General features: G+C 45.3%; 1 protein-coding gene across 2 annotated transcripts in view; it reads left to right on the top strand.

The window, feature by feature from the left end:
• LOC149456585 (solute carrier family 22 member 6-B-like) overlaps positions 1 to 13,320 on the top strand; it is an 83,786-nt gene that overhangs the window by 46,124 nt on the left and 24,342 nt on the right. For both annotated transcript variants that reach the window (XM_089684790.1, XM_089684789.1), the window contains exon 5: positions 7,480 to 7,603. In XM_089684790.1, the coding sequence (XP_089540916.1) occupies positions 7,480 to 7,603 (124 nt within the window). The remainder of the gene's footprint in view (positions 1 to 7,479; positions 7,604 to 13,320) is intronic.

Genomic DNA, 13,320 nt, shown 5'->3' on the forward strand with positions numbered 1-13,320 from the left:
GATTACGGGCCTCCCATAGCTGCTGCCAGGCCCCTAATCTGCCATGGGCCCCTATACCGCCTCCTCATGCTGCTGCCAGGTCCAGAGTCTCTCATGGGTCCCTGTACGGCCTCCCATTGCTGCTGTCTCCATCGCCACACTCTGCCATGTGCCACTTTCAGGTCTCCTCACACTGCTGGTGTGTTACATTTTTTGTCATAGGGTGCTGGCAGATTACGGGCCTCCCATAGCTGCTGCCAGGCCCCTAATCTGCCATGGGCCCCTGTACCGCCTCCTCATGCTGCTGCCAGGTCCACAATGTCTCATGCCATGTGCCACTTTCAGGTCTCCTCACACTGCTGGTGTGTTCCATTTTTTGTCATAGGGTGCTGGCAGATTACGGGCCTCCCATAGCTGCTGCCAGGCCCGTAATCTGCCATGGGCCCCTGTACCGCCTCCTCATGCTGCTGCCAGGTCCAGGCGAACGTAGTCACACAGGGGAGGAACTTCTCAGTGTACTGAACAGAGAAATCGACAGATGGCTGTCTCCGCGCAAACTGAAAATCGGAACCATGTTGACCGACAACGGAAAGAACATGGTGTCTGCTCTGCGTCAAGGAAGGTTGTGCCATGCGCCATGCATGGCTCACGTGTTCAATCTGGTTGTCAAGCGGTTCCTAAAATCCACCATCCCACTGCAAGACATCCTTAAAATGTCACGTAAACCTTGCATGCATTTCAGCCATTCCTACACCGCAAAGCACACCCTCCTTGAGCTGCAGCGGCAGAACGGAATTCCACAGCATCGCCTGATCTGCGACGTTGCAACAAGGTGGAATTCAACCCTACACATGGTAGACCGCCTTTACGAACAGCGAAAGGCCATCACTGATTTCATGATGTTACAAGCGGATAAAGGTACTCCCCTGTGTAACTTCGATGTCAGCCATTGGCAGCTCATGCGTGACACCTGCCACTTGCTCAGGCCCTTTGAGGAGGCCACGCTATTCGTGAGTCGGCAGGACTATGGGATGAACGACATCATTCCTCTGTTGCACGTCCTGGAACAAATGCTGTTAACAATGGCTGGTCAGGGTGCGGTAGACGTGGCGCACAGATCTCAACGCCACATGACCCCTGTGGGGGCAGGACAGGAAGAAGAGGAGGAGGTAGAGGAGGACATTTGTGCTCAGGAATTATTGAGTGAAATGGGTGGTTTTTCCACTCAGCGGACAGCAGTGGAGGAGCAGGAGCATCTGGTAGAGGAGGAGGAGGAGGAGACAGAGGACCCAGACGCACCGTGGCAGTATGCTGTGGAGATGGAGGCAGGGAGTCCCTCGCATTCCTTGGCACAAATGGCCCATAGCATGCTCGGTTGCTTGCGTAGCGACAGCCGAATAATAACCATCAGACAGAGGGATGACTTTTGGCTGTCCACCTTGATGGACCCTCGCTACCGTTCAAAAATGGTGGCCTTTTTCACACCTGCTGAGAGGGAGGCCAAAATGACGTACTATAAAAACCACCTATGTAGTCAGCTGGTCTCTGCCTTTCTGCGCCAACGTCCATCCTCAGACACTGTGGGCCCTGTGCGCTCGCGTTCCGCTGCCATGGCAGCAGGGGAGGGGTGGGGTGGTAGGAGCAGTGGCAGCTCCACCAGCAGCGGCTGCCTCAGTCTGCAGTCGATGAAGAGTAGCTTTCTTCACCAGAGCAGTGAGGAAACTACTAACCAGCCGCAGCAGCAGCAGCATCAGGTGGACCTGGAGCAGGACCTCAAACAACAGGCTTAGGCCTACTTGGACAGCACCCTGCCAACCGAGGTAGACAATCCCCTTGACTACTGGGCAACGAAACTTGACCTTTGGCCCCAACTAGCTGAATTTGCCCTTGAAAGGCTGTCATGCCCGGCCAGTAGCGTGGCATCGGAGCGCGTGTTTAGTGCGGCAGGAGGTATTGTAACTCCGCGGAGGACACGACTGTCCACCCAAAGTGTGGAGAGACTCACGTTTGTGAAAATGAATCAGGCGTGGATTAGTCTGGATTTCAAACCACCAGTTCCTGACACAACTGAATAAATCCGCCATGAATCATGCCCCAAACATGTGCCACTTTCAGGTCTCCTCACACTGCTGGTGTGTTCCATTTTTTGTCATAGGGTGCTGGCAGATTACGGGCCTCCCATTGCTGCTGCCAGGCCTGTAATCTGCCATGGGCCCCTGTACCACCTCCTCATGCTGCTGCCAGGTCCAGAGTCTCTCATGGGTCCCTGTACGGCCTCCCATTGCTGCTGTCTCCATCGCCACACTCTGCCATGTGCCACTTTCAGGTCTCCTCACACACTGCTGGTGTGTTCCATTTTTTGTCATAGGGTGCTGGCAGATTACGGGCCTCCCATAGCTGCTGCCAGGCCCCTAATCTGCCATGGGCCCCTGCACCGCCTCCTCATGCTGCTGCCAGGTCCACAGTGTCTCATGCCATGTGCCAATTTCAGGTCTCCTCACACTGCTGGTGTGTTCCATTTTTTGTCATAGGGTGCTGGCAGATTACGGGCCTCCCATTGCTGCTGCCAGGCCCCTAATCTGCCATGGGCCCCTGTACCGCCTCCTCATGCTGCTGCCAGGTCCACAGTGTCTCATGCCATGTGCCACTTTCAGGTCTCCTCACACTGCTGGTGTGTTCCATTTTTTGTCATAGGGTGCTGGCAGATTACGGGCCTCCCATTGCTGCTGCCAGGCCCGTAATCTGCCATGGGCTCCTGTACCGCCTCCTCATGCTGCTGCCAGGTCCAGAGTCTCTCATGGGTCCCTGTACGGCCTCCCATTGCTGCTGTCTCCATCGCCACACTCTGCCATGTGCCACTTTCATGTCTCCTCACACTGCTGGTGTGTTACATTTTTTGTCATAGGGTGCTGGCAGATTACGGGCCTCCCATTGCTGCTGCCAGGCCCGTAATCTGCCATGGGCCCCTGTACCGCCTCTTCATGCTGCTGCCAGGTCCAGAGTGTGTCATGGGTCCCTGTACGGCCTCCCATTGCTGCTGTCTCCATCGCCACACTCTGCCATGTGCCACTTTCAGGTCTCCTCACACACTGCTGGTGTGTTCCATTTTTTGTCATAGGGTGCTGGCAGATTACGGGCCTCCCATTGCTGCTGCCAGGCCCGTAATCTGCCATGGGCCCCAGTACCGCCTCCTCATGCTGCTGCCAGGTCCACAGTCTCTCATGGGTCCCTGTACGGCCTCCCATTGCTGCTGTCTCCATCGCCACACTCTGCCATGTGCCACTTTCAGGTCTCCTCACACTACTGGTGTGTTCCATTTTTTGTCATAGGGTGCTGGCAGATTACGGGCCTCCCATAGCTGCTGCCAGGCCCCTTATCTGCCATGGGCCCCTGTACCGCCTCCTCATGCTGCTGCCAGGTCCAGAGTCTCTCATGGGTCCCTGTACGGCCTCCCATTGCTGCTGTCTCCATCGCCACACTCTGCCATTTGCCACTTTCAGGTCTCCTCACACACTGCTGGTGTGTTCCATTTTTTGTCATAGGGTGCTGGCAGATTACGGGCCTCCCATTGCTGCTGCCAGGCCCGTAATCTGCCATGGGCCCCCGTACCGACTCCTCATGCTGCTGCCAGACCCGTAATCTGTCATGGGCCCCTGTTGTTGCTTGTTTGCATATTCCGCTCGTTCAGATGCTCCTTCTCCTGCTACTCCTCTTCACGGATTCCGTCAGCAGTCTTTCTTGGAATCCGTTTCCAAGAGACAACAGTTTGCGAGCACGCACCCGACGGTGCAGAAGCTGAACGTCCTCCTTTCCAAGTTGCTGCTGCCAGGCTCGTAATCTGTCATGCGCCCCTGTACCGCCTCCTCATGCTGCTGCCAGGTCCAGAGTGTGTCATGGGTCCCTGTACGGCCTCCCATTGCTGCTGCCAGGCCCGTAATCTGCCATGGGCCCCCGTACCAACTCCTCATGCTGCTGCCAGGCCCGTAATCTGTCATGGGCCCCTGTACCGCCTCCTCATGCTGCTGCCAGGTCCAGAGTGTGTCATGGGTCCCTGTACGGCCTCCCATTGCTGCTGTCTCCATCGCCACACTCTGCCATGTGCCACTTTCAGGTCTGCTCACACTGCTGGTGGTTTCCATTTTGGTCATAGGGTGCTGTATGGCCTCCCATTGCTGCTGCCTCCACCGCCACACTGTGGCTCCACACTCTGGTTTTGGCCCCGTGACTGCCCAAATGAGTGAAGTGTGCGGTGATTCTAAGATCGACGGCACTCTTCTGCATGTCATACTGACTGTCAGTATTATTTCTCTTCCCCAGCAGACTCCAAGGGCATTTAAATTAAAGGTACAGTGTTCTGCACTAATATAAAGGCTCTCTGAAGCCTAGAAACACCCTTTTATAAGTTAAATTCGCAGCGAATATATTCGACTCGAATCGAAATTTTTCCACGAATTCGCCGAATCAGTCGAATCGAATTTTTGAATACTTCGCTCATCTCTAGTTATTGCACAGAGCAGTCCCTTACCTCCTCTTCTGAAGTCCCTTACCAGCACAGGTAAGTGTTTCAGAAGTTCAGAGTGGACAGTTAATGGAAAGTGTTTTACTTTAATGAAGGCTTTAAGGCCTGTTTCACATGGGTTTCAGCTTGTATAGGAGCAGTTAAAAAGAAAACTTTGGCAAAGCATTTGCAGAGCTTTCAGCAAGCATTATTGAAGCTTTTAAATTGCCATCCAGCTCCAGTTTGTAAATGCTGAACACAGATCCTAATGGGAGTGATGACTGCCACTTTAAGCAAGCTGATAGCAGGCTTCAGAACCTCTTGAAGCTTGTTGAATGCCTGCTGAAGCTTGCTTAAAGTGACAATCAATACTCCCATTAGGATCTATGTTTAGCATTTGCCAACTGGAGTTGAATGGTACTTTAAAAGCTTCGACAAAGCTTGTTGAAAGCTCTACAAATGCTTTGCCAAAGCTTGCTATTCACATTGCTCTTACATAGGCTGAAGCCCATGTGAAACAGGCCATAGGAAAAAAACTTTTTGATTTTAGAACTACCTTAATCAGTTATCTAAACAAAGTAATTGGGAGCAATAGAAATGCCAGAATATAATATAACCATTAGATGCACACCAGTATATAAATAATATAAACTCTTTATAAGAAGAGATTAACAACAGTACATACATCCAATGTACAAACAGGTATTATCTACATAGGGCCCAATAGGAGTCCTGGTGGAATTGGGCACAAATATCCGGCTACATATAGTTATTAATAAAGATACCTCCAGGTTAATATTGCAGCAGAGTCCAGTTGCTGGCGCCCCTGAGGATGATGTGGTGTCTCTCCTTGTGTCCAAGATCTGAAGACAAGATATTTGGCCATGGAGAAATCTTCCAACTGTTGTTCAGCCAGCCAGAAACAGATCTTCTCCCCAGCAGAAACTGTGGTATGGCACTGGAAATGTAGCACTGGAACTCAGATTTAACCTATCTACTGCGCTTTAGTCCCTCCCTAATAGTTTCTAATCTGACGTGCAATTGGACCTCTAAGCCTATGATCCCTTTGTGGCTACTGAATGCCTATCCTGGCTCTATCCTATCCTGGTTATTAAGCCCTAAGCAAAAACTAGCTATAGAATCCCAAAGTATAAGGGACATGGTTAACTAGAATAACAGGAGCTGCATATAACTAAAGTAACAACAACTGGCTGTAAACTTAATTGCAATAAACAGGTTCACCTACTAATATACTGGAAGTGATCACTACATACACACAGTAGCAGCACAGACATAGCTATCTGGTACTGTGCAAGAATATATGTTCACCTACTAATATACTAGAAGGTGACCACAACACATAAAGTAGCACAGACCTATTTATCTGACACTGTGCATGTTAAAAAATAACAAGGACAGGGCAGAAATACTCTGTCTGTCACAATTTAGATATATGCTCAGCAAGGAATACTTGCATAATAGTCCCTTCTAGATTGGGGTTTAGCCACATGGACAGGACGAGGCTGAGGCTTTCTCTCTCTTCCCCACTACCTCCGTTTGGAGTTTCAAAGCCAACAACTCAGGGAGAGGCACTGCATACATAATATATTTACAGGCATTTAAAAATTCAGGTGGTAGAGGGCAGCAGATTCCTACAAACTTTATTTTAGAATTTTCTTTATAATAGAATTTTCTCTTTGCAAAGTAAATTTTCACCTAGCTTTGTAAATGAAGTGAAGTTGTGCCGACTTCAATTATCCAATCTAGGAAGAAGAAATCCTGTTTTTGAATTTTCCTTGCATATGATTATGTATTCTTTGCAAAGGTCAATTCTACTTTGTTTTACCTCATTCACTAAAAACATAAAAATTCACTTTGAAAAGTGAACATGCTCTTATCCTATAGCAAAAGAGGGTCAGTGTTGGAACATATACAGAAAATGCCATCACACAGATAGGGTTTAGTGGTTCCAGCAGTAATAGCTGTCAGTGACAGCTCATCTCACTGCTGAAAGGGTACAGTATGCCCATTTCTTGTCCTAGCACAGTGCTCAACACTGTACCAGGACAATATAGCATTATAACTAGAAATATGCGCACATTGTTTATGAATAGAAGGTCTTGATTGCAGTACTAAGTATCTTACTGCGAATGGCCAGGAATTTGGTTCCATGTGCTGATCGAGCAAAAATTTCCCAGCAGGACTGGTCATGAGAAGTCCATCAAAAAATCAACTTCTCATGAATAGAAACAACCATACATGGATCGATATTGGAATTTCAGTCCATGTATGGCCAGCTTTAATTTAATTAGATGAATGCTTCCTGCCTATTGGTTCAATCACCTGTTTAAACTGTGAGCTATAAATAAGGTGAACTGTATGTCTTTCTTCTTGTTCTTGTTTTATATTGCAGAATTTTCAGACTCAAGTCACTTCTGGGAGTTTTTGTAGAGTACAGATAAACAGGCTATAAAAGAGCATTGATAATCTCCATCAATGTGTATGGAGGAACAGAGGTGTCATTCAGACACATCAAGTATAGGCACAGGCATTGGGGTCCAAAGATATCCACAGAAAAGGTCACTTTGAATGACTTACCCTACTTATGATCTTTGTCAGATGACCTAACTGCACATGGAGCCTGTACATTTTAAATGAAGCATTTGATTTGACATTTCCTATTAAATCTTAAGCAATAGCCTTTGTTTTTTGTTTTTCTTTTACCCCAGGCACCTCTTTGTATAACTATTGTAATGTTTATTAGTATTCATAGTACACATGTTTACTGATGTTCTTTGGTAGCACTTGATAGCAATTCATAACATGTTACAAGTTGCACTATCTTGTGGCACTTGGTCTGTACAATAACCTATACTGAGTGACACTGAAAAGCATTTAAAAGAGTTTTATTAACAAGCTGTAATAAAATACCCCTGTCGTCTAAGTCCCAAATTTACAACTCAATGAGGATAACAATGATAATATCACTATCTGGCCCTCAGGTGGCTCCCCGAATCCTGTCGTTGGCTTGTTCTTCATGGGAAATATGAACAGGCAATTAAAGACCTGAAGAAAGTGGCAAGAATTAATAAAAAAACAGAGGAGGGGGAAAAACTTACCATGCAGGTAAGTACTAAGAATAAAAATTTAAATATGATAAGGCATACTGATTTTACAGTCAGTATAACAAAAAATATATCTCCTATAATGAAGAAACAAACAATAAACAATACAATAAAAGGAATAAACAACAACTTGTTTAGTAGAGCCGGTCTATGTCTGCTTTTATTTGATGAGAACCACTGCCTACATGAACTTCATCTGGGGATACAGTTGCAAGAAAAAGTATGTGAACCCCTTGGGATTACGTGGAGTTTTGCATGAATTGGGCATAAAATGTGCTCTGAACGTCATCTAAGTCACAACAATAGAAGAACACAGTCTGCTGAACATAATACTACACAAACATTAGATGTTGCCATGGTTTAATTGCACATAACATGTAAACATTCACAGTGCAAGGAGAAAAAGTATGTGAACCTTTGGACTTAATAACTGGTTGACCCTCCTTTGGCAGCAATAACCTCAACCAAACATTTCCTGTAGTTGCAGATCAGACCTGCACAACAATCTGGAGTAATTTTGGACTACTCCTCTTCACAAAACTGTTTCAGTGTAGCAATATTCTTGGGATGTCTGGTGTGAATCGCTCTCTTAAGGTCATGCCACAGCATTTCAATCGGGTTGAGGTCAGGACTCTGACTGGGCCACTCCAGAAGGCGTATTCTGTGCTGTTGCAGCCATTGTTTTGTTGAATTACTTGTAAGCTTTGGGTCATTGTCCTGTTGCGTCACCCATCCTCTGCAGAGCTTCAGTTGGCGGACAGATGGTCATACGTTTTCCTGCAAAATGTCTTGATAAACTCTGGAATTCATTTTCCCATCAATGACAACAATCCGTCCAGGCCCTGAGGCAGCAAAGCAGCCCCAAACCATGATGCTCCCTCCGCCATGTTTTACAGTGGGGATGAGGTTTTGATGTTGGTGTGCTGTGCCTTTTTTTCTCCACACATAGTGTTGTGTGTTCTTCCCAAACAACTCAATCTTGGTTTCATCTGTCCACAGTATATTTTGCCAGTAGTGCTGTGGAACATCCAGGTGCTCTTTTGCAAACTTCAAACGTGCTGCAATATTCTTTTTGGACAGCAATGGCTTCCTCCGTGGTGTCCTCCCATGTACTCCATTCTTGTTTAATGTTTTCCTTATTGTAGATGTGTCAACAAAAATGTTAGCATGTGCCAGAGATTTCTGTAGGTTTTTAGCTGACACTCTGGGATTCTTCTTTACCTCATGCAGCATTCTGCGCTGTGCTCTTGCAGTCATTTTTACAAGACGACCACACCTAGGGAGAGTAGCAACAGTGCTAAAATTTCTCCATTTGTAGACAGTCTGTCTTACCGTGGACACATGGACATCAAGGCTTTTGGAGATACTTTTGTAACCCTTTCCAGCTTCATGCAAGTCAACAATTCTTGATCGTAGGTCTTCTGAGAGCTCTTTTCTGCGAGGCATGGTTCACATCAGACAGTGCTTCTTGAAACCAGTAAACTCAAAACAGGTGTGTGTTTTTTAAGGGCAGGACAGCTGTCAACAACACATCCAATATCATCACACTGATTGGAGTCAAGGTTGGCTCACTCCTGGCTCTAATTAGCTCTGGGAGAAGTCATTAAGCTAAGGCCTCACATACTTTTTCCTCCCTGCACTGTGAATGTTTACATGTTATGTGCAATTAAACCATGGCAACATCTAATGTTTGTGTAGTATTATGTTCAGCAGACTGTGTTCTTCTATTGTGTGACTTAGATGACGTTCAGAGCACATTTTATGCCCAATTCATGCAAAACTCCACGTAATCCCAAGGGATTCACATACTTTTTCTTGCAACTGTATATATAACTAAATATAAAAATAACCAACCAATGCAGTGCTGCATAAAAATTAATAGCATTACTGAAATACACTTTACAATGTATGCTAAACTCTGACTAATAATGAAACATAGGTGTATAAATCCACATTGCAAATGTATGTAACATTCAGATGAATGAACAAAATATAAAAGTGTGAGTAAATATGAATATGTTAAAAAATTACAAGCCAGTGTGTTATATAATTGATAACACAAAGTGCAACAATAACAACAAGTGTGAAATTGTAAAGTTCATAAAATGTCCATATACATTCAGATTCCCCAATGGTCTTCTAAGTGATCTTTTCATACAATTCCACTTCACTTGTGCAATGCAAACTATCTGCACCACATGAAAACCAGTTCTACTCACCTTCACAATATGATCACTTTGCTGATATGAGGTCTATAAAGCTTGATCCCCATAAAGAGTTCAATACTCTGTTTAGATTTCTTTACCAGTATAACCTCTTTCCTGGTAGGGGATCTGCACAGCTTGTTCCCTATAAAGGGTTAGCACTCTGGTAAACTGGCCATACAAGGATTGAAATTCAGACGGTTCAGCAGGGACCAGTCACATTTTAAAACATGTATCGACTTGGGTACAACCAGCCTGCCCTTTTTTTTTACATGCAGTTATTTCCAGCCACTATATCTGCTAGCAATAATCAGTAATCATTGTCTTCTGCTGGCCAGGAAGGCTCCCCGTCCCACTCCCTGCCAACAGAAAACAACTGCAATGGCTGTGACACTGTCTGTGTTGATGAGGGAATCAAGCAATTTTCTTTCCTTCTACCCCTGGTGGATGTTTGGGTTGGTTATAACCCAAAATCAAAGAGTGCCAAAAAATCTGTATTCTCAATTGATACATTATCTTTTACCTTGTCTCTAATTAACGGACCCCTCTCCATTTCTCTAAAATTTTCAATTTCCTTAATTTTGAACTACACTTGTGAAACAGCCTCTTGGGTTGCCCTCTAGGCACACTGGACAACCACGAAGCATGGTGGCAGCTGTTGGAATGAATATAGCTGTTGCAATCAGTCTGTTTAAAGAAGGTTTTGGTCAAAAATTCTCCTTTATCTATCATAATCACAAAATCCAAAAAAGCAATACTTTTTTATCACTTTACCAAAATAGGACAATATTTTTATCATTACTGTCCTGCCTGTGCATAAACCTTGCAAACTGTCCTCATCCCCCTCTCATATAATAAAAATGTCATCAATATATCTCTTGTAACATCTTAATTAGTCAAGTCTTTCCTTTAAAATGTATTCTGACTCACACATTCATATGAATATATTAGTTGTACATGAGGTGAATGGCTACACCTGTTATCTGTTTAAAAAAAAGTTGTGTCATTAAAGATGTTATTATGCTGGAGCCTTGTTGTGTTCTATTAATAATTAATTAATATCTGCATTAACCAGGATGCAGGATTCCCCTCATTTCATATCTTCAATATCTGTAGCAGATGGTTCGTGTCTTTCAAATAGGCCTCCATAGTACAAGATACTGTTTGAATGCAATAATCGATATACTGACCTAGTCTGGAACTTATAGAATCAATTCCATTTGCAATGGGCCTCCCAGGAGGATTTTCAATGCATTTATATATCTTGGGAAGATGATAAATTAATGGAATGTGGCGGTATGAGGGAATTAGGTATTTTGCCTTTTTAAAAAAAAAAAAAATTTTTTTAGACCTTTCTTAACAAGCTACTGCAATTCTTTTTTTTATATGTCAAGGTAAGGGTCTCATACATGATTTTGTATGTATTCCTATCCACAGTCTTTCTATCTCTCTTTTCTTCAAATTATTTATCCCTTTATGGGGATTAAGATATGTAGACCTCCTGTCAGAAAAGAGGTCATATTTGAAGGTGAGCAGATTTGGTTGTCACGTAGGAGAGATAATTTGCTCTGCACAGAGTGTAAGTGCATGAGAAGATCACTTCGAAGATCACTAGGGAATCTATGGAGTGTAAATGTACACTTTATAAACGTTACCATTTCACACTTGTTCTTGCTTCACTTTGCATTTTCAATTATATATCATACTGGCATCTGGTTTCTTTATGTATTCATATTTATTCACATTGATATATTTTGCTTATTCATCTGAATGTTACAAACATTTGTGATGTGGTTGTGATGCACTTATCTTTCATTGTTAGTGGAAATTTTGCATATAGTGAATACTGTATTTCAATATTGCTATTCATTATTAAGTAGTACTGCACAGTTGGTTATTTATTTTTTGGTGCAGTTAAAACACCGTTTCAATGCCAGCTTGCTGTTTATAGCGGGGGGCATATAGTTGCACAGATTGTGTTTTTTGCTTACGTTACTAAAGAGGCATTTATTATCCTAAGAGTTTGGGGCTGTTGTGAACTCTCAGGATTTTATATAATTAGATTTTCATTTAAAGTGATACTAAAGCTAAAAATGTATTTTACCTTAATGCAATGTTTTATATACAGTATCTCTGTCCTCCCCTTCCCTGCGTAAAGGGGAAAAGAGGGGAGAAGAGATCCAGCGCTGTGCACAGCTGCATCTCTTCTCCCCCACATTTCCTCTTCACACAATAGCTCAAACAGCAGCAGGAGCCATTGGCTCTTGCTGCTGCCAACCAAATGCAATAAGGAGGAAGTGGAGTGCATGGCTAAGTCCCATTGTATGTGTCTATGGAGCGCAGCTCTATAGACACCACTCCGGAGTGAGCAGACTGTCACAAGCCGACTGACGGTAGCCTCTAGTGACCCACAGGCAGGGCACGGAGCCTAAGCCTCAGTCTGCTGGTTCACCAGAGCCCCTGATGGTGGGGATGGACTTGAAGCAGCCTGAGACCAGGTCACGACCCCCGAATAACACTAGCTGTGGTAAAAGCAGCCACCAATGGGATATAGCAGGTAAGAGCCAGATGTGAAGAGGTATAAAGTGGTCAGACAGGCCGGGTTGGTAACAGCAGAGCAGACAGTACAGAACGGCAGGCAAAGAATAATCAGGCCACAGGCCGGGTTCAGCAACAGGAGGTCAGGCAATAGGATCAGGCAGAGAATGGTCAGGATGAGCCAAGGGTCAGAGCAGGAGAAGACAACAGTATCAGGATCAGGCTGGGTCAGCAACAAGGCAGCCAGAAGTACAGGACAATCAGGAACACAGGAACAAGACCATAAGGCGATTTGGAGATGCACAGGGCTGGTTTAAGTAGGGCGCCCTGTGCTCTCATTGGTGACAGGCGTGCGTCCGCGATCATGAGTGCGCATGCGCAGCTGCCGTCACGATCGCCTAAGTCTCAGTGCTCGCCGGCTAGTGCACGTCGGCGATCTGCGCATGCATGCACCTCCGAGCGTTCGGGATCCCTGACATTGCCCCCCCCCTACGGGCAGCCTCCGGATGCCCAACAGACCTCTCCTTTGTGGATGATTGTGATGAAACTCTCGGATCAATCTGGGAGCGTGGACGTTTTGGGCTGGTTCCCATGAATTTTCCTCCAGGCCATAACCTTTCCATTTATTCAGGTATTGTAGACAGCCTCCTCTCCTCCTGCAATCCAAGATTGCCTCCACCTCAAACTCCTCTTCTCCATCAATGTCCAAGACTACCGGAGGTCTTGATCTGCGATCTGGGAAAGGATCTGGAGTTGCAGGTTTCAACAGGGACACGTGGAACACTGGATGTATCCAAAAGACTCAGGCAGTGCCAGTTCAAAAAGCTACCTCGTTGATCTGTCGTTTTACTGGGAAGGGGCCTATGAACTTGGGTGCCAACTTTTTTGATGGGCAAGCCATCTTCAGGTTGGTTGTTGCTAACGAAACCTGATCTCCTGGGCGTATGACCAATTTCCCCTTTCTCCTTTTATCGAA

The sequence above is a fragment of the Staurois parvus genome, unplaced genomic scaffold, assembly GCF_062004578.1.
Source record: "Staurois parvus isolate SC_StPar_1 unplaced genomic scaffold, SC_StPar_1.0 ptg000356l, whole genome shotgun sequence".
Classification (NCBI taxonomy): Eukaryota; Metazoa; Chordata; class Amphibia; order Anura; family Ranidae; genus Staurois; species Staurois parvus.